At 44.2% G+C, this 22,495-nt stretch overlaps 2 protein-coding genes across 5 annotated transcripts in view; one reads left to right on the top strand and one right to left on the bottom strand.

Moving 5' to 3' along the window:
- The window catches only part of NUP188 (nucleoporin 188), a 1,828,090-nt gene extending 1,824,048 nt beyond the window's left edge, over positions 1–4,042 (bottom strand). For 2 of the 4 annotated variants that reach the window (XM_069609201.1, XM_069609204.1), the window contains exon 1: positions 3,899–4,019. In XM_069609201.1, the coding sequence (XP_069465302.1) occupies positions 3,899–3,924 (26 nt within the window). In that variant the 5' untranslated portion in view covers positions 3,925–4,019. Of the gene's footprint in view, positions 1–3,898 lie in introns of all 4 variants that reach the window. The other 2 variants (XM_069609202.1, XM_069609203.1) reach the window with 2 other exon arrangements.
- Positions 4,029–22,495, top strand: part of DOLK (dolichol kinase) — a 60,307-nt gene continuing 41,840 nt past the window's right edge. Inside the window, exon 1 of the mRNA XM_069609205.1 lies at positions 4,029–4,206. The gene's annotated coding sequence lies outside the window, so the exon portion shown is untranslated. The remainder of the gene's footprint in view (positions 4,207–22,495) is intronic.

The following is a 22,495-nucleotide window of genomic DNA, read 5'->3' as shown; positions in this document are numbered from 1 at the left end:
CAAACACCTAACAAATATAAGTTATTTACTTCAGCAGAAACCTTCTTCGCGTCCCTCGTTCCAAGCATCCAAGCGCGAGCAAATGCGAAAGGGATACAAATAATCTACTGGGAACTTATCCAGCTAGCCAACTACACAGAAGAGCAATTCAATGTCATCAAAGTAGAACTGAGAGCCCTGTGGCTTATAGCCATGCAGAACCCCTACGTCCTGGACCTCCTAACTGCAATGGACGGCAGTTTGTCGAAAAATCGGGAGTGCCTGTTGCACTTTCGTATCTTCTGCTGATGCGGACAATGGAACATTATCACATGTGATAGCAGCAGTACACAATCTTGGAGAAAGAATGAAGGAAGAAGGAGGAGAGCAGTCCAGCACATGGCTCGACAACCTGTTTGAGTGGGTCCCGTCGTGGCTTGGGATGGCCGTGAAGCTGCTGATACCCATCATCGTCTTTTTCTTACTCATTTTTTGTGTGCGCCAATTGGGACTCAGGGACTGTGCAGTCTATTTCCAACAGTGCAATGATGATGGCGACAATGGGCAATGCAGCAGGGTAGTACAGGTAACACATGAAGCCCATAGTAGATTCAGAACCAAAATATATAATGACTGCTATATACAACACTGGATACATTGTAGATCCGCTATGGCACACCACAATTGAAGAGCCCCGTGAATTAGATTGGTATGATGAAGTATGGGTAGATCTGGAAGGGGACGGGGGTTGCCTATACATGACATGTACCCCAGATGAATAGGCACAGAGGGAGTGGGAAGGGGGAGAGAGCCTGAGGGCGGTGTGTCGGGCCTGGATGCCGAGAAAGGGAACCCCGGCTTAGGATGAAGTGGTGGCTGAAGAAAATGAACGGAAACGATTGGGAGAGTTACAGTATTCGTTGCTTAAGTAACGAAAGGGGGGAATGTAAGGGAGGAAGGGTCTCCCAAGCCCCCCTTCATTCCTAATAACGCACATGATATGCTCATTCCACGGTTGACAATGCACCTCTGGCCAAGGTGTGAGGTTACCATTGAATGACCCATAACTGTGTGTGGCCTATGAGCCGCGAGAGTCCATTTTGTGTTTACTACCAACTCCATTTTCTACTAGGCCGCATGTAAACGCTGAATGCAAGCCTGCACCTTTCCCCTTCATTCTCTGTGCACAGCCAGCATGCCAACCCCCCACCTCCTCCCATCTGCCGTCTCCATGGCCGTCCTGTTCTCACAGACGCTTGGGCACAAAGTGTAGCAAGCTAGACACTGTATCTCTCCTCTTCCTTTGACATCATTGCCCTGTGTGTGACCGGGCCAGAACCTGGTCCTGGATAAAACCCATCTGTCTCCACAAACCTGCCTCTGCACTAGCAGACCCCTTCTAAAGTAATATAGACCCCCAAGACTCCTAACCTCACACCTCTTTGATGTAACAATTGCAAGCCTCTTGCCCCTGTGGCACTCTAGTTCACCCCTTATCACTAATCCCACATGGCCATATATTCTTCTTGTACTAACAAAAAGTAAAGCACCCGCATTAGATTCAAAGAGATGCTCGATTAATGTGTTTTTGATATACTGTTAGATAAGGCACCTGGGTCAATGTACCCTCACTCTTGGCGGTTCAGGTCAAATGCTTAGATGATATATATATTGTGTAGTGAGATTTATGTAGAATACTAAAATGCGTGTGGCCAAAAGGGCAAAGAGTTAGATAGAATGAAATACAGCGACGCAGACATCGCCTGACCCTGAACCCCTCCCAGGTGAGCCCAGCCTGCCTGCGTGCTCCAAGAAGTTACAAGTCCAGAGCTGACCAACATCCCTACACAAAACATACTGTACAGTCCCCTTCGCACAATGAACACTACTTACTGTATCCCCTTTAGCACACATCATAGATGACGTGTTGTGTTTTTGTAATATAATGTGCATTTTCTGTTGTTTGGGCAGAGCACTCTCAGAGTAGCAGAGTCCTCTGCGTGCCCCATTTTAACTTTATACAAGGACTTGTCTTTTACCTCACTTGCAATTGGTCCTGGTCTCATTCCCTACTGGGTTGTGTCCATTAGTGACTCCTATTTGATTATTTCACTGTAATTGTGGGGAATGCTAGATTTCACTGTGTAGCCAGACAATACATACTGATGGCATGTAAGAGATGTGCTGTGCTTGACTTGATGGGTGCTCAGTTTAACATAAGGCGGGACTCAGGTTATGTGGCAATAATATAGTTGAAAGTGTTGAGCATCTATTAACTGAATGTGAAAGTTTAAACTGTTTGAGAGCGAAATGGATTCAATTCTATAATAATAAGTGCGACCCAAATGAGACAGCACATTTGTGGATAAAATGGATGGAAGGAAATTACAATTTTATCCACTTCCAAGTGAAATGTTTTATGCAGTGCTTAGTGATATTAGAAGAACTGTCGAGAGACATATTATTCTAAAGTTTTAATATTTTAAATTATTATATGGATTAATTATTTTTAAGCTTAAAGTGCTGCTACAGGTTGTTGATTTAGGCTACCTACTATGTGTCTTTGATTAAATGTAATGCCACATGTAGATTGTTTAGCAATATGTTCATGTAATTATGTTTTATAAAGTATTGATGAAAATATACAAAGCCGACTGGGCTAAAAGTATATTGAATAAATAAATGTAAAGTATTTTTAGGTAAGCATGGAGGCGGTCAGAGATAACCAGCCATCTACAATATCCGACTGGCTTTTGACACCATATAATATTACAAGGTACCATATGTTTGTACGCTTTTATTACAGGCTACAAAAGAAAAATGCCATGCTGCTGATCAAAGAAATTGGTTTTACACGATAGAATTTTGAAAAGCTAGTCACAGTGCTTTATTGGCTTGTTCAAGAAGCGGGGATTGTGATGTCACAACTCAGATGTAATAACTGATTAGCAGGCGAGTAGGACTGATGTCATTTTCTTATTACAGGTGATGTCAGAACCACTCTCAAAAATGAAAACGTACAGTCTTTGAAACTAGCATTGCAGGCAGCCACGTATTATAAATCTAGAACTGTAAACTTTTGCTCAACAGGTTGCTATACGAGTTATAGGCAGGTTCGTTTATCATGTGATTTGTGTAATGGTCACTGCATCTTCATGACATTTTTTTAATTCTTGCCTCCCAATGCTTAGAAAATATACATATGGTGAAGTGCTTAAGTCACTGACTTGGCCCATGCCATGCCCCGTTTCACCACTTAAACTAAGTGAGTGATCCCGACAAATCATTTAATCACACTGTACCTAACATGGCACAACTGGGAGTTCATGGAATTTGCAGCTTTTTCTATTAAAAAAATAAAAATTCAAAAACACGCCTCATCATTTAATGCACTTTAGCGTCGTTCCTGGTAACAAAGCTGACATTTAATCTATTCCTCACCAAGAAGTTACTGTGCTTTGCTAAATGTGTCAGTAACCTCTGATGATGTTAATGCACCATTGCTACCCACTTCTGATGTTCAATGTAAGTGGGAGGAGTGAAGAACGGTGTCAGTCAAACCCAGGACCGAAAGTTCAGATAAAGACTCCAACTCCCAGAATGCACCATGCCTGGGTGTCCCTTGAGATAGGGGCCAGCTGGCCACACTAGGCACGCGGCCCAGCTGATGAGCCCGGCAGAGTCCGCAAACTTCAGGGAAAGTTAGTAGCAGAGGGGAGGGAGAGAGAGAGGCGGAAGCCCACCCTCGGAGGATGAACCGCTCGTGAAGCTGACATGAACCTGCTCGAGACCTTTCTCTGTTCTGAGCGTGAGGGGCGGGGCCACGCGCTGAGGATGCTACTCCAGTTCACCGAGCGCCCCAGACGCCCGGAGAAATAAAAACCAGGGCTCCCTCCCAAAACGGCTCAACCCCTCGTACCTCACACAAACTCCCCCAGCCGCCATTTTCCCGGCTCCACGCGTGTCTGCAAAGGGGACCAATCACAAGCGAGCCGGGAGCCCGCGCAGCGCCACATGACAGGAGCGCTACGGAGGGCAAGGGTCACGTGACCAGGAAGCCTCTGATGACCGCCGCGCTGGGAGCAAGAAGGGGGCGGAGGGATGCGCGCCTACGTCACGTGAGAAGAAAGCGCTTCTGCAGTGCAGGCCCTCTGTATGAACTCTTCCGGCTTCCGCGCATTCCACCGTCACGTGACCAAGGCATCCAAGATGGCGCTGCCCATGCAGGTGAGGTTAATAACAGGATAATATCGTTTAACGAGCACCGCGAGCTGATGCTGCTGCTGCTCCGTAGGTTTATTATATAGTCGGACCCAGGTGTCCGCATCATGTGTTTATGGTGCGCAGCGAGGCCGCTATTTGTACAGGCAGCGTTTTTAAGGCAGTAAGGCGCTCACCCAGAAAGCTTCATGATCTTGCTGAACAAAGGATGCAGCAGCCTGCTGTGCTGTGCCGGTGGGCCCTCCCGTGGGATGTGCGGCTGCTGCTCTCTGCCCACTGCATATTCCAAACGCAGCGTGTGAGGTGCTCTGGAGTCATATACCCTGCGCCCCTCATTCTTTGTGGTGACAGCCTTTCAAGGGGGGCAATTTATACGTGATGACTCATTTAACAAGCCATTGTTTTTACACAGCGTGTGCTTAACATTTCACAGCACAAGTATCAGTTAGCCAACCAAACTGAAGTAGGCCGCGGTACGTAATATGAATGCGGGAAGCAGTTATGTGGTTAAATATATTTATTAGATCAAATGATACAATAATAATAGTATAGTGATATAAGTATATAGGAATGGAGGAGGAAGACAACTGATAACCTCGGGAGCTGGACAGTTATGTTTCAATTGCAGTGCTTCCTTCTAGAACTTTATCAACACCTGAGTTCCAAGTGTTCCAATGCTACCCACCATACAATGATCAGGCATGTCCCATACAGATCAGGCAGCTTCTGTCAGAATGGTAAATACAGCACAAGTATCAGTTAGCCAACCAAACCTATGCATTCTTCAAAGAGAATTAAAATGCCACACAGAAAAAGTTTTAACTATTTTCTTTATTTTCATGTCTCTTTATTTGAAACCTCAAAACGTGTTTTATATATTACTTTTAAGTTATGGCACATCCCTGTGACTGTTAAGTGTAATTTTCTTGCTTAAGTAGTCTAGTGGCTGCTTTGGGGCATGGACTAAATGCATGCCCTCAGCATCAAAGGTCTTTTAATGTTCAAAACTAGCCAGCCACTGCCTAGCTTGCACACCAGTTGGCAACGCAACGTCACTTGACACTTTGATTAGGAAAGTAGAGTTAATTGTGTGTCACCATGCAGTGTTCATTCTGGGTCACCATAGCAAATCAATGCAGTGATGTGTGTACCGCAATGTTTTGTGCGCTGCACAAGCCACCACCCTGTTGGTTAATGGCGTCTGTGTTTTTGTCTGATGTGTCCAAAGTGCACACAAGAGCACACTGGAACGTTTTGTGTATGTGGCTCTGACAAGCATGCCATACTGTGCCCACACTCAAACGCATGAAGCAATCAAAGAGGTTGCCTCAAATTGTACATCTACTAGGCCAAAAGCCCTTTCTGCACTGCCGCACCATGATTTTCACCAGCTGCAGGCCAGCACTAATAAGAGATGCTAATGCCAGCTCTGTTAGATAAAGCATAGGCTTGCTAGTTTTTGCAGAAATAACCCCTGAGGCCTGCGTAATAGCGAGGAGAGGGTGGCCGAGCAACTGTGGACCCTTTGCCATGCATTAGAAGCCGTTTTTCTTTAAAACGCTTCATCAGCTTATTACTGGTAAGGCTAAACTTTGTAAGAGGTACAATCCTTTCTGTGTAGCCTTTCAGTGCATTGTTTATTGGGTCTCTCGTCTACGGTATCCTGTCCTGTCTATAGATATATTTCCCAAATGATGTTTCTGTATTGGGGGCTGGGCATGCTCACACTGAGACCCAGCCCTTCCTCATCTAAAATTCTTCAGCAGCAAGAAGCGAAAGAGCTCTTGTACTGCATTTGATGTTGCAGCCATTTTATACTCTCATCCAAAAACTTAAGCTGTCCAAATGAGTATGTATGTTTTATGGTTTCCAACATTTTAATGTTGGGTTGAGTGTTGTCAACAGTGATGTGAGCACCAAGCCATGCCTCTGTTATGAATTTAGAGATTCACACATTCACTCCTTTTATCACAGCCTTGTTTATCCAATATAGAGATTTCTGTTCACTGTTATTGTCCTGAAAGGCTCTGTGATTTAATGCAAAGCATACAGAAACACCCACTTGTGCTATTTGCCCCCTTTCCCACTCTCATAGAGGTATTTTGAAAGAGTAGAATAAGAGTGTACCAGACTGTCCATCTTGGAATAATCTTCCATCGGAAAATAATTCATATGGTTAGTTTAATATTGACCCTTGCGAAATACAAGTGAGGTGGTATCAACAGAACTGCAACACAGGGCCAGAGGTCTGTGGGCCCTCAGACCCAGGTAGGCTGGTCACACCGCAGTGTGCCAGTATGGACAGTTTGCAACTGCATTCAGGAAATGCCTTCACTCAGAGCAGGTGACAGAAAATCCATTTACTTGGACAACAATAGCTGTGTTTTCACATTAGAGTTCTTCTGTAAAGTAATTGCATTACACTGGAATGAAACCAGCTTCATTTATATAGCAATTATTTATTCATATTGAGGAGGGGTTTTGTCGCACGACACATAGCTGTAGTTTGGGAGTGATGTGTGCCCGGGGGGGTGGGGCATTTTGGTGTTTTGCCCTGGGCACCAAGTTGGCCAGAAACTGCTGTGCTGGTGACTCTCCCCTTGCCTCTCGTTTCCTGCTCTTTGTTGGTCCTTTCTTCAATCTCTTTGGTTCTCTTCGGATCATGCGTGTTTTTATTATATTTTTTTTATTTTTTTTTATTTGTTTGTTTAATTGTATTACAATTTTTACAAAAAGAAAAAGGATTTTTAGCCAATTCCATACGTTCCTTATGTTTTTTCCTTCTTTAAGCTCATTTAATCACGTTTGTTCATTTTTTGTTCATTGTTCGTCGTGTTAATCTAACATCAGAGAGCAGAATAAAAGAGCTACCCCTGTAGCCCATCTTGTGTTTGACCCGCTTGCCATTGCGTTCCACCATGTCTCTGCATTGTAAGAGTCTTTGCTTGCCAACATTTTTGACAGATGTTGTTCTCTTTGTAAATTGGTACCTGGGCAAGCCAATAGCAGATGGCGAGAAGTTTCAATTATGTCATTTCCTGCACAAAACCGACAGTTGTTTGTGGCTGCTTGGTTCCTTCTTGCTTTTACTTCGTTTGTCAGAAGTTGATTTAATCTGGACCTCAGGAATAATCTAATTAGTTTTTTATCTGGAAATTTGGCCAGAAAGTTTCTTACTGTGTTCACTTTTGCAGGGAAGAGTTGGAATGTCTCTGGTTGTCTTGTTCTGCTCTGCCTGATCCAAGGTCGCAATCCAGTCAGTTTCCAGAAATTTTTTTAGTGGCTTTATTGGGGTTCGTAGACAATTCTTGGATTGAGATATTTATGTCTATGAGCATCTGCTTGTTTTTTGTTGCCCATTGTTACTCACCACTCCGAAATAAGCCCAAGATGAGGATGAGTGACCTTGGAGATGATGGTTGTACAAGAATCGATATTCAGCCTTCCATCCCAGCTCCCCTAAGTACAAGACTCGGGCTTCCTCAGAGGGGCTCTTTTCTACAATGTACCTCTTTGCTGTTTCGATTGGGACAGACAGAGGGGTCAATTGAATAAAAGAGCGGGGAGAACACACACCGCCAATACCAATGCTGCAAGGGAATACAAAGATATTAGACAGTGTTGAAAATAAATCAAGTAATCAGAACAGCAGTATTTATAGGAATATACCTAGATAAGTATTGGAGTGGAGCTTCCCCGGGATGAATCTACAAAAATATGAATAAGCACAATGAGTGGAAAATAATTCTAAAGAGACTTCCTAAAGTATCGAACCAATAACAACTAACTTGAATATGGATATTTTGAGGATGGAAAGTAGTCCATACAAGACAGGAGACAACGAAAGGAGAAAATAACAAACAGGAATGTTAGTATAGGGAAATAGCCCCGAACGGCACAAAGGTCGCACTAGTGCCGGGTTGGTGCAGTATCAGCAAAGCGTTTATATGCACTTGAAGATAATTTCACAATATAGTCACTCAATGTCCCAGAATCCAACAAAAGGTGAAGATCCAAACAAGGTTGAGGAGAAAATAAACAGCAGGGATGGAATTGCCAATTATAAGTATGTACCGGAGCGCACACACATCCAGGTAAGGCGTAGAAAAGTTCGAGATGAGTGATAGCAAGTCACCTGCAAGGAAGGTAAGGTGGTTCAATGGAGTACCTCAAGAGACAGCCGGAAGCAGGGTCCAATAACGTTCCCGGGTCAAAAGCCAGGCGAGCACGACAGGAATAAAGGAGGAGGCAAGCCAATCCAGAAGCCAAGCAAGGGTGAGAAAACCAGGTAAGCAGATTTAGGAAATCGTGCGGAGAAGACACGAAGGAGTAAACAGACGTAACCGCTGTAGCTTGCTAATGTTAATTAGCAGCAACGAGCCCCTTGGATGACGGTGGTTTTACAGCCGTATGGGGGGCGTGTCTTGCCGTACGTCTTCCACGTACAGGACGTGTCAGCTGACACAGACTCCGGCGTAGTTTGTACAGGCGCCATGGCAACCTGTATCTGGTCCACAGAGGAGCTTGTAAAGGAGTCGTATTCCGCAAGGAAGCCCGAAGTGTAACACCCATGTGCTCATGACGGCGTTCTTTCCACTTTCCATTTCTGCCTTGATGATTTCCATTATCTTTGTTTTGGGTTCGGTGAGCGTTTTCCCGAAAAGCATCAGTCTTGCCCTTAATGATGGTAAACAGAGTTCTCTCCGGATTAGTGTTGCAGATGTGGTTTTTGTTAGGCCAAGAATCATCCTCCAAAAAAAGCTCTCTATTTTAACCCAAATGTGTTCAGGGAGTTGTGGCAAAGCTCGGTTCCGTATAATAAGCTTGTTGTTGCTTTCGATTTGTAAAAATCCATCACTGGAATTGGAGAGAATCGGCCATATTTGTTATGAATGGCCTTTGCCTGCGATGTTAGCATTTGTACTTTCGAAAAGAGGACTTCCTGGATTGGTTGTTCCAAAGCTCTGGTGCTGAGTGTCACGCCTAGGTATTTAAACACCTCAACTTTTTTCCAGCGCTGTTCCATTCGCAGTCCATCTCTGCTTATTTCCTTTTTTTTTGTTTTCTCCAAAGACTAAGATTTTGGTTTTTCTTTGGTTTATCTCTAGCTTATTTCTCTCCAAGTACTTTGTCAAGTTGTTTATTTGCCTTTGTAGGCTCACCAATGTCATGTCAAGCAAAATAATATCATCAGCATAGATGATTCTAGAGACCTTTACACCGCCAACTGTTGGAGGAAAGGTTCTTAGCTCTTTCTCAGTGTCTCCAAAGTCTGCAATATAAGCGTAAAGCAGGGGCCAATGGGCATCCCTGCTTCACGCCTCTGGCCGTTTTGATCTCCTCGGATAATTCCTGCTTTATTCAGTCTTACTCGCATTGTGGTGCTATGATATAGTGCTTGTATTGACCCTGAAACTGCCTCTGGACAGTTGTTGTTTTCCAGTTTTTTCCATAGCCTTTCTCTACATACTCGGTCAAACGCTTGCACCAGATCTATTAGTGCTAAATAAACGATCGGACCTTTCTGGAGTGTTTTTGCTTTTAGAACACTCACCAGCAAGATGTTTGTTGTGGTCCCCGTGTTTTTTGTGAAACCAGATTGGAAAGGATCGGCCACATCGGCTGCTTTTAGCCATGTCTGAAAAGCGTCCAGAGACCCGACTACCTTGCCTATTACATTCAATAGTGCAATCAGCCGATATTGGGCTGGGTCGTCCCTTGCGCCTCTTTTGAAGAAAGGAATTACTGTGGCTTCTCTTCAAGAGGATGGAATTTCTCTTATGTTACATTGTTTAAAGATTTTGCTCATTAAGTTTGCCCAGGCTTCCAGATTTTTCTTCAGTTCTAAATTGGATAACCCGTCAGGGCCTGGAGCTCTTGAGTTCGACAATTTCTTGATTTTTAATAGGATTGTTTCAAAGTCCTCCGAGATCCCCCCCCCCCCCCCCCCACCCCATTTTACCTTGCTCCGTGTCAGTCTCCTCTTTTCTTGGCACGGGAGATTTATATAGACTGGTAAAGTGTGCGACCCATTTTGCTTCCCCAACAGTGTTCATCAGAACATCGTCTGTTGAGCTATTGGTGTTTCTGATAAGGGACAAGAAAGCTTTTGCATTTTTTCCATGTATGGCTATGAGCATTTCTTCAGCGTCTTTTTGATAGAGAGCATGTTTTCGTTGTCAGCCAGTGTCTGTACTGTATCGTGGCCTGCTTCAGCCTTATTTTGTTTTCCAGCGACAGATTTTTTGGTGATTCTGGTTAGTCGCCGCAGGATTTTTCTTTTCACTACCAGCTGAATGTCCTAGCTATGATGGTGATGTTTCTTTCTTTCAGGATGGTTTCCTATTTTTATTGTGTGGTTTTGAAGGAAAGCAGTGTAGTCTATTGCTTTGTTATCTTCGGTATTTTTATTTTTGCTTGTCGAGTTTTCAAGATACTTGTTTGTTATAGACTGGATTGCTCTCTCGGAAAGCTTTACTCTATTGCCTTGGTTTGCCGGCTCTATTTCATGTTGCATTTTTGCTTTCCTGTCTCTTAAAGGTTCTCCAGCTTGTTTTTAGAATATTGTGGTCGCTGTTGGAATTTCTAATAACTGTAAAGTTTTCTATAAGCCCCAAGATTTCTGTGGACACGTATGTATGGTCTATTGTACTGGTTTGCATGTTACGTTCCCAAGTAGGCATGTTCATGTTCGATCTGTGACGGGTCCAATGGAGATTGTGGAGATCTTTTCCCGCCATCAGTTGTTCTAGCAATTTGCCACTTTCCAGGATAGGAGCAGTTCTTGCAAGATGCTTTTTTGGTCTCCTATGTCTGCACTGATTGCGTTGAAATCCAGTGACAATAATGTGATCCAAATCGAAGTTTGCAGCGGCTTCGTCTGGAGTATCAGTTAGTGTGGTTAGATATTCTTTATTTTGATGGCCTCCGGGTTCCAATATGTGTTTATTAGGAAGCTAATTTCCTTGGCCATGGGTTCTTCCATATTCTTTCTTCTGTTCCATGACAGTACTGCGGCTTGGATAAATGGCGAAAGTGATATCTGTGCACGAATTTTAATGTCAACTCCCGAACGAACTGCAATTAATAGGCCTGCCATTGGCCGGCCTGTCAGGCCTTTTAATGCTGGAGTTGACATTGTGACGTAGCCATCCAAAAGGGGCCTTGACATGAGCCACGTTTCCTGAAGACAGATAATATCATTTGAGCCCAAATCCGCTTCATTCGGGATTGTCAGATGGCTAAATCCTCTTGTATTCCAAGATATAATTTGAATGGCTGCGAGGGTTCCCTGTTCAGCTATACTTAAAGGCATGGTCTAGTAAAATAATTTTATTGTCCCTACGGGTCGGCCATGTTTTTTTAAGCCTAAGTGGCTCGATTTTAGAAAACTTTCCTATGGACCTTACCCGAGTTTTCGTCCATTAAACGCACGCGAAAACAAGCACCAGGGAGCTGCCATTTTCTGATAATCCTATCTTTTCCCCCATCGCCCTGGCTGACCTGCTTTTGCGGCACTAAATCAATTTCCCCCGCCCCTGAGCCTGTCATCAGCAGACTCGTACCGCCCATTTCCCAACGCCAAAGCACGTCTCGTGTCAACATTCGCTGCACTTCAGCTAATGACGTGTCACCATGGAAATGGCAGGACGCCTCTTTCCTCAATAAGTATAAACGGACCGTTTCACAACACACAGCAGCAGATTTTCGATTCCATTCCTCTCTCTGTGTTACTTTGAGTATTCTGTGACTCATTTCAGTGCTCTGGTCAGCTACCTTCAACGCTTGTAGCCCGTGTGAACACCTGTACCATCTCGGTAAATTATTTTACTCTGTTTACCACACAATGCCTACAATAATGCCCTACATGTACGAGCCAGAGTATACCGAGGAGGAACTACTGGAAAGGGAAGCACGCGAAAACGATGGGGATTCGGACGGCAGTTGGCAGGACGAATCAACAGATGAAGAGCCTGGGCCTAGTCGAATGGACGGCGTCTCCACCTGGTGCACATGCAATCGGTGCGAGCTAATGCCAACTGAGGACGAGAACTGCTGCTGCCGAGAAAACTCGGGATGCCTGGCCTACATTTCAGAAGGCGAGCCACGACCGCAATGCATCACCGAGCTGCCAGACTTCAGGGCAGCCTGCCTCACACGGGCCGTGTTGAGAATAATGATGGTGCTTATGCACGAACTTCGCGCAACTGTTCGTCCTCGTAATCCGAGTAACGAGTAAGTATACTCTGCTTGTCATGCCACTCCTATTTCATGTTCTTCTACTATATCCAAAATTACATCTACATATCATTGTAACGCATGTAAGTCGTTCAATAGTGTGCATTGTCTAGATAGCATTTGTCCGTGCAGAATGCCATTAGTTACAAGAATTGTCATTGACAACAAACGTTTATTAAACTTATCTTGGTCATTTAAAAACAGTTTGTTTCATTCCTTTTCACAGGTGTTACAGGCTGGTGGCCTATCGTTCCTTTACATCAGGGGTGCACAACTGATTTTGACAGAGGGCCGAAAGTACCTTACATGAGGGCTATAGTGGGCCGAAAAGTAAATGTGGGCGGGGCGGTAGGCAGGGCGTGGCAGGAGGCTTTTTAAACCCCCAAGTTGTACTAAACACATGGAAAAATAATGTTTTTGAGGGGTAACGATTTTTATTTGCATTTCAAACTTACATTTTGTACTACACATTTTCCATTTTTATAATTTATTTCTATTTAGTTATTGTATCTCGCCTGTTTAATCAACTTATATATATTTTATTGACCCTAGAGTGGACATGCCTTTATTTTGGACTGCTACAGTTTGCTATTTGGGTTGCCCAAGAGGAGTATGGCCTTCGTTGAGTCAGGTTTCCTCAAAAAGCCAAAGATGACCATCTCCTAACTGTGCCTGTTTTAGCTTTATTATTGGGTTCACTCTTGGAGTGCAACACTATGCCCCATGGCCCCCTCACCCCCAACCAAACACTATGCCCCATGTCCCCCTCACCCCCAACCAAACATACTCCCCAACTCAGCACACACTCAAGCATGCACCCATACAGACCCAAACCCCCAACTCAGCACACACACTCGAGCATGCACCCATACAGACCCGAACCCCCCCAACCCCCCAACTCAGCACACACACAAACATGCACCCATACAGACCCGAACCCCACCAACTCCAAACCCCCCACCCTCCAACTCAGCACACACACTCAAGAATTGCACCCATACAGACCCGAACCCCCACCCCCAACTCAGCACACACACACATGCACCCATACAGACTCGAACCCCCACCCCCCCAACTCAGCACACACACATGCACCCATACAGACCCGAACCCCCACCCCCAACTCAGCACACACACAAACATGCACCCATAAAGACCCAAACCCCCCACCCCCCCACTTCCAAACCCCCCAACTCAGCACACATACTCTCAAGCATGCACCCATACAGACCCGAACCCCCCACCCCCCCAACTCAGCACACACACAAACATGCACCCATACAGACCCGAACCCCCACCCCCCAACTCAGCACACAAAAAACATTCAAATCAAAACTTTCATACACATTCGACAACCCCCCCCACCCCCGCATCTCAACATACACACAATACATTCAAATCAAAACTTTCATACACATTCGACAACCCCCCCACCCCCGCATCTCAACATACACACAATACATTCAAATACAAACATTCATACACATCCGACACACCCCTGCCACCCCCGCATCTCAACATACACACAAAATACATGCAAATACAAACATTCATACACATCCGACACACCCCCCCACCCCCGCATCTCAACATACACACAAAATACATTCATATACAAACATTCATACACATCCGACACACACCCCGACCCCCGCATCTCAACATACACACACAAACATAAAGCAAAGCAAACCCGACACACAAACAGAGCACTTACCTGAGACGTGCTGGAAGGCAGGTAAGCTGGAACGCTGGAATCGTACTACGGCTGACGTGGTCCAAGGCTGAAATGCCTTCCGGCATCAAGCCTTATGGACCACGCCAGCCGTAGTGCTGGCCCTCCATTGGTGCAGCACACACGCATTACGTGGCTCGTAGGAGCGACATGGTGCGTGTGTGTGCTGAGCCAATGAGGGCCAGTGTTTTGTCCGGCCCAGAAGACAAAAAAAAGCCTTTCCTAATGGAGGGCGGCCCGCGGCCGCCCTCCATTAGGAAAGTCTTTGTGCCTCGCGGGCCGGACAAAAGAGCATGGCGGGCCGCAACTGGCCCGCAGGCCGTATGTTGTGCACCCATGCTTTACATGGTGGCTCCACGGGAGGCTTGGACACCGCGTTCGAAGAGTGATACCCGCCTGTGCCGTTCGTGCCATTAGAGAAACGTTCCCGAGTGACAGCGGTCAGTACAGGGGATTTTCTCTCGCTGTGCTGCAACCTGACCTGTATAATCTTTAAAGTCTTGTATTTTTGTGTCATGAAAATAAGATACAAAATAAAACACCACATATATTTTAACAACGTTTGTTTCGATTTTTTAAATGAATCAAGTGTGTCTCCATTCAAGGATGGACGTCAGACATCTGTGCTCCAAATGGGTGAAGGTCTGGTCGCTGTGAAGCAGGGTGGTCACTATCTATCTAAGCTAACATAACATATTCTCGATAATGCATGCACTAAATAACACTTGTTCAAAGTCTTTCAGTAGGTTATGTCTCTATAAAAGTCACACATTTGTACTAACAATTACCATTGGATTATACAGGCCTTAGGGTCTTGACCACTATAATACACCGGTTGAAGTGTGGGTCTGTGCTCACAAGAATCTCTGGTATGTGGCATTTGTTATTGATAAGCAACGATATACTATCATTGATATAAAGGCGGTTCGCGCCGGTGGATGCGCGCTGGCATGGGGGGCTGTGACGGGCGCAAACGGCCAAGGTGCCAAACTACATGTACACTTCAAAAGGTGTCCCACGCCAAGGGGCCATTGGTCACATGGCATCCTCAGACCCCGTGTCTCCATGCAGGCCTCCCCTTCAAGCAGGCCGCCCCCCTAATACCACAACATACATACGTCATTCATTCACAAACACACCCCAGTTTCTAATACTTTAAAAACCACTCGATATGTCTCATGAGAACATCTTTGTGCTTTGCAAGTCAACTCCTGAACGTGCTACCTGGGAACCACTGAGATCTATGCAAATCTGCTCGTCGTTGTGCTATCCGTGAACTTCTGTGACCGCTTCGAGCATACCCATCAGTGTGCTACCTGTGGCCATCCACCTATTCTCCCGCAACATACTGCTCTGCTTGCTGAATCCAACTGTTTGTTGGTCAAGGTAAGGCCATGTATCCTGGTCATATTTCGCAGATTTTTAAATTTCTATCTATTTGCGAGTAGAGTACCCAATAGTGCTATGTTCATTGGTCTCATTGCTATTGACTTGAATTTCCATTGCTATGCTATCAATAGATCTATTTATTTTCATCTGTGTCAATTGTCATCGAATTGCATCCTTCGGGGGTCCGTCTATGATGTAAGAATGTTTCCTTCTCGTGCAATACAGAACATCCAAGGGATGAGTCACATGTTCAGATTTTAGTCACATCATTTATACATTTCTGCAACTTATGCAAATACTAAGCCGCACATAATGAACTGGTATAGTTCCTGCGACCAAAACAAACCTTGCATTGATCATTGTATGATTCATTTACTTTTGTATCAAATCTTTATTCTTGAAGATTGTATAATAGTGTCGATATTTACTTTTCAGATTTATCAACAATGCCTGCCTGTTCGATTAGCGGTTGCCCTTCGAAGACGCATGCGAAATCTGAAGGCACTACAATGCATGTATTCCCGAAAACTGTTGATCGAATAAGAGAATGGGTCAGACATTGCGGATATCCACTGGATGAGCTGGAAAGTAGAGTCCAACAAGTCTTACAGGACAAGAGGGGTGATCGATACCGCATCTGCAGCCGGCACTTTTCCTTGGACATCTTGGGTAACAAAGAAGAATAAACGGCGAACGACACGGAAATTGCTCAAACGCTATTCCCACTCTATTCGTCCACATTCCGCCACCGGTGAGTCAAGTGTCCGGATTTAGCTTTAGGCCTTGCGGTAGTGTGTAGGTATCCGAACGGATTAATTGATATTGTAGGTGTTCTATCCCTTGTAATAATTTCAATATTGATATGATTGTATAGTTTTTTGAATGACATTTACCAATATATTCTTTTTTCGATTTCATTACCCACAAACGCAATGTGTATATATATGGGAACAGGGAACTGTGCTGTATTGAGCATTTTACAAGTATTCTGTCACCTTACATGGCTATTTTTGATATTGGCATTTCATTATCAATCATTAATTTACCTTTACAACTTCTTGACTATCCCTTGAATCTGAAGCAAGAACATTCTACATCCTTGACGTGGTCGCAGTTATCAACCACTTCTAGCGCGTATCAGGTAATCTTACTAGGCTAATCCGCTACAGATCTATTTTATGCATGTCAAGTAATAGTTTTATTCTATTGTGTAATCATTTTACCGAATGTTTGGTTAGTGCTTTCCAATTGATATACACCTTAGTTATCGTCCACTGTGTTTGTTTTCGGTTATAATTAGTGTTATCCATACTAATGCAAGTACTGTGTTTCAGGGAGATTCTGAAGCGTCCGCTACATCTACAACATTTCTAGATGTTCTTCAACAGCAGGAGGTATGGATACTGACCGCTCCATCGAGCATCATCATCAGAGCTGGAATTCTTGTCGTTTGATTGTTCTACACAATGTTTCATTCGTGGTTAGCCGTTGATATGTACCTGTGCTGTCGACCCCAGGTGTGTGTTATGTTTTCACTATTGTAATCCTCACTAATGCAAGTGCTATGTTTCAGGCAGTTATTGGAGCGTCAACCCCTGCACTTGATGCAGAGCCTGACATTCAAGTAATTCCAGGGGAAGTGGAAGCGGGACCATGCATATACGAATCGGCGCAACAGCTTTCGGAAGTGTGCACTACATTTGTAACATCCATAGATATTCTTTAGCAGCATGAGGTATGGATAATGACGGCTCCATCATGCGTGATCATATAGCGTGATTCCATTTGCTATACTTTCTTCCCTATTAACGCAAGTGCTGTGTTTCAGGGAGACGACGAAGCTTCCACCACAATCACAACATCTCATTTAGATGATGCAGATGTAAAGGAATCGTTGAAATAAGTCGATGAAATGTGATCATATTTGAATTTTCCTTGATTCTTTTGGACAATGCATCATTTGTGGTTATCTCTTTATATGTACCTTTGCCGTCGACCCCAAGTGTGTGTTGTGTTTCCAATATTGAAACCATACTAATGCAAGTACTGTGTTTCAGGGAGATGCGGATGACTCCTCTCCAATACAACCATTCATGGCAGTCCATGCAGAGCCAGAGGTATGGATACTGACAGTTCCATCGAAATAGATCATCACTGGTCGAATACTTGTCCTTTGATTGTTGCACACAATGTTTAAATCGTGTTTGGCTATTGAGATGTACCTGTGTGTTCGTCCTCACGTGTGTTTTATGCTAACAATATTTTGATACATAGTAATGAAAGTACTATGTTTCAGGGAGACGATGGAGCCTCATTCCGTGCTGTCTATGCGGATACCGAAAATATAGTCGTTGCAGCGCAAGAGGAAGGGAGGACATGCGGAAACGAATCGGAGCTACAGCGTGCAGATGTTGAAGGTCGAGTCAAAAAAGTTGCAAAGAAAAAAAAACAAAAAAAGGTTAGTTACAAACAGTTCATAACTTTAAAAAAATGTTTGTGCTGGGGACTATTTGTTTTTTTCCAGTCACTTCTACTACACTCCATCTTGTGTTTAAACTGAACATCCCTTTTCCAATCTCTCCTCCAGTTACCCGTGGGTGTCAGAACTATACACACACAGACAGTGAAGCGAATGAGAGATGTGGCTTGCCAGACCGTGTACACCATGGAGGAACTATTAATTGAGGCGAGGCGTGTTCAGGCTCGAGATGCTCATGTCCAATGGCCAGAACATGAATTAACTGTGTTTGGAGACTACAGCAAAGTTGCATTGGACCATAGCTACAGTGCGACCGCACCACCACAAGAAGATGTTATTGAATGTATTGAAGATAGCTCTGAAGTAGTTGCAGATCAATTTACACAATCTACACCCGCCAAAAATTTGCCACCAAAAAACCTGTCGACATTGTTGTGTTCTCCCATCAATGTTGAAGTAATAGATGTCGAAATGACAGAGAATGAACCAGCCGCAGCATCCATAGACGCATCAGAACTTGATATCAGCGATATTACTTTCCAATGTGTTGCAATCTCCACAACGTCACAGGCCGAAACAACGTTGATGCAGGATGACAGTCTAATGAAAGAGAGCAAATACATTGTATTCGACAGTTGTTTGATGGAAATTCTAAGTATGCTGAAATGTGTGCATTCCATTAGAGGGAAAGTATGTGGGAAGCCATTGATTAATGTGACTCGTCAAATAAAAGGCAGTAACATCAAAATGAATGCCGCCTGTAGATTAAATCATAGGTCCTCATGGTCTGCACAACCGATGCTGGGGAAACTGCCAGCAGGCAATCTACTGTGTGCAGCTGCATCACTTTTTAGTGGCTCCAGTTTTAGAAAGTTAGAGGCTTTCTTTCAGTTTGTGGGACTCCATTTAATTTCTAAAGCGCTGTACTACATATACCAACGTGATTATCTGTTTCCGGCCATTAGTGATGCTTGGAAAATTGAGCAATTGTCTCTAGCAAGTACATTCGAAGGCAAACGATTCAGGCTAGCCGGCGATGGACAGTGTGACAGCCCTGGATTTTCTGCCAAGTACTGCACCTACCACTTTCAGGACATGGATAGTAAGAAAATTGTGAGTTCGGTGGTCGTGCAGGTAACACAATGTACATCGTCAGTGGCCATGGAGAAACTAGGATTTATAAAATCAGTGGAATATCTACAATCAAGGGGAATGCACATCGACCTCATAGCCACGGATAGACACGTTTCAATTGCCAAGACAATGAGAGAGCAGTTCCCACATATTAAACATCAATTTGACGTATGGCATCTTGCTAAATCAATCAATAAGAAAATCTCGGCTGCAGGGAAAAAAAAGGTTTTGAAAGTATTTTGCAGTGGTCACATTCTATCACCAACCATCTTTGGTGGAGCTCAAAAACTTGTGAGGGGTCAGTGGAAATACTACTTGAAAAATGGCGGTCACTGATGCACCACTGTACCAACGTTCACCGCTGGACAGCAAATTAACATTTCCACCAATGTGAACATGGCCCTTTGTCCCCAGAGGAGGTTCGGAAGAAGAAGTGGTTGATCCCATCTTCACCGACACACAAAGCCATTGAGAAGATTGTTTTCGACAAAACTCTATCAAGAGATTTGAGAGGACTGACGGAATTCTGTCACACAGGAGATTTGGAGGTGTTCCACAATATGTGCCCTAAAGTACAGGCCAAAGCGCTTGCATTTTAGCTTTTGGGGCATGAAACATCGCACTCTACTAGCGGTCTTGGCCCATAACAGCAATGTCGGACGTGAACAATCATCTAGGACTAGGGGTAAAGTAAGGATGCCTCACTACACTAAGGTGTTTTCAAAACGAAGCAATGGGTGATCAAACCAGTCTATGATGAAATGCAGTTCGACTTTGTGAAAGGCCTTATTGTTGCTGTGTTAGAGAAGCACAGATATGGAATTTTGGACGTTTCTGTGCAGAGCAGTGATCCATTGCCACCGAACATTGTGACTGTGCCATGCCCACCCGAAGCACAGCTGGTTGTGAAGTACAAATCCCGGTTTAAATAATTGCAATACGATTGTCTTTTTGTAAATAAATGTTATTGTACAGTGTACCTGTAAACCTAACCCCTACCTTCACCACCATGGGTGGCGAACAAGCTGGGTGTCATCTTTGAATTCTCTCTATTCACCTCACATATGTGTATGTATATATTTTTCTCATGTCTCATCTCATGTAAATGTAAATGCTGCGCACTGTTAACGGAGGGGAGGCTTGCGTATTGCAAATAATAAAACAAACTATAAATCTCACTTTTAACTCAACTCCTGTGGTACTTTATACTTTCCCTGATCTTCCGCAAAAAATTAAATGTCTCAATTTGTGCTGCAAAGCTCGCAGACAACGGGGACAAAATTGGGGCACTTAGAACGCGCCAGCCAAGCGGGCCGTGGCATTTGGGAGAGAAGCCAGTTCGCATTTGCACATTGAGGCGCACTACATAGACGGATTCTAAACTTGAAGTTCTCACAGATGCCTATACTACGTGATGTTGCAAATAAAGAATGCGAAGGACAGCGCCCAGATGAGGCCCACAAGTCGCACTGGAAGTATAAGGGTCTTTTGTTTTTTGACCTTGAGACAGGGACCATGCCGAAAGAACTACATTTGAAGGGAGTGCGCAATAACGTAAGAAAATTCAGAAACTAGACCGAGTTTCATTTTAGTTCAGTATACGAAAAATCGTTGTCAAGAGCACGGTCCGTTTTACAGACTGCATTACGAAGAGACACAATGGAAATTTCAAATATAATGTAAGTAAATCTTTACACGCTTTTATACCGGAATGAAGATTTAATGAATGGATGCATGAATAAATGAATGACTGAAGAGCTAGGAAAAGCAAGTAAAACCTGTTCGTAGTGGACACATGGGCATGCAGGTCCACTGGTCTCACCGATCTCGGTCCTTGGCCCAGCCACTTTTCCCTGCACTGCCTACCTGCACTATGGGACTGTCTCTGTATCCTTCAGCCACTTCTCCCGGCATTTACCTTGCACTTGCCACCAGCTGGCCCTATTATTTAATTTGTATTCAACTAACCATGTACAGCCCTTCCCCATGCACGATCAGAAAGACACCTGGCCTAGTAGGATCGTTGTCTGTCTGCCCTTGTTCCCCACCTGCCTCGTCACGCCTAGAAACACTTGAGTATAGGCGCGTTACAAATGCCATATCATATCATTACTCGCGCATGTAGACTAACTGTCGTTTATCATTGTGTGTTTGCCTCGATTTATCTCTTTACTTTTCGCATTGATTTTAGAGACGAACGTACTCCATTGAACTATCCTTGCAAGCAAATAGTTTCTGATCGGCCGTAATAAATAAAATGAGTAATATTAATGAAGTTCGGCTAGCGAGACTAATTATAATTTTTTTGTTTTCATAACAGGTATTTGATCCCATTCTGCCACTGCCATCTGTTTGAGACACCGGCGGATGGATTCTTCAGCAGACACCTGCAGCTTCGTGTCAACAACTGGAGCACGATCACCATATTATGGGACGATCGCCAAGGGCCCACATGCCCTTACGCTGTACTAGTGGCTAGAAGCAACATATCAACCTTTAGGCTGGACTAGTGCCTAGTTGATGGAACAGCCTTGCGGTTCACCGTGCTTCCAAAGTGATTCTTTTTACGAAAATGAACACCCTGTGTACCATAAAGGAATCGCGCGTGACTCAAGATGAAACGGAACAGTTATTGCGGATACAGATAAAAGAAAATAAATGGCTTTCGGAGTTCATATGGCAATTGCTGAATATTCTCTAAACATTGAATGTTAAATAAATGTACTTTACCAAATGTACCGTGTTGCTGTTTCATTTTAAAGTACAGTTTCATATTCCGAATTGTGGCGCGCTGTGTTGTGAGTTGATCTGTGTTGGTTTCCGGGTTCTGTGTGGAGTCGCGCAGAAGACGACTGGGCGCGTTTGCCTACGCAGCACAGTAACGTCACAGAGAGAGGCGGGGAATATGAATGTTTTGATAATGTCAGGCTCAGGGGCGGGGGAATTGATTTAGTGCCGCAAAAGCAGGCCAGCCAGGGCGATTGGGGGGAAAAGATAGGATTATCAGAAAATGGCAGCTCTCTGGTGCTTGTTTTCGCGTGCATTTAATTGACGAAAACTCGGGTAAGGTCCATAGGAAAGTTTTCTAAAATTGAGCCACTTAGGCTTAAAAAAACATGGCCGACCCGTAGGGAAAATAAACATTTTTACTAGACCATGCCTTTAACGCACCCTCCTCCGAGGTTTTCTGATGGCTAGTTGCCTGCATTATTTCTTGTTTGGGGTGCAGTCCATGTCCATTTCTCTGGATCAATCTTTTTTGAAAGGTGCCTGTTTTCCCTTTCCCTTGCTGCCTCGCTTTCCTTGTATTTCTTAATTGA

The sequence above is a fragment of the Ambystoma mexicanum genome, chromosome 8 (genome assembly GCF_040938575.1).
Source record: "Ambystoma mexicanum isolate Mex_15411 chromosome 8, UKY_AmexF1_1, whole genome shotgun sequence".
In the NCBI taxonomy this organism is placed as follows: Eukaryota; Metazoa; Chordata; class Amphibia; order Caudata; family Ambystomatidae; genus Ambystoma; species Ambystoma mexicanum.
The sequence above is the reverse complement of the archived record's forward strand: the minus strand, read 5'-3'. Positions and strand labels throughout refer to the sequence as shown.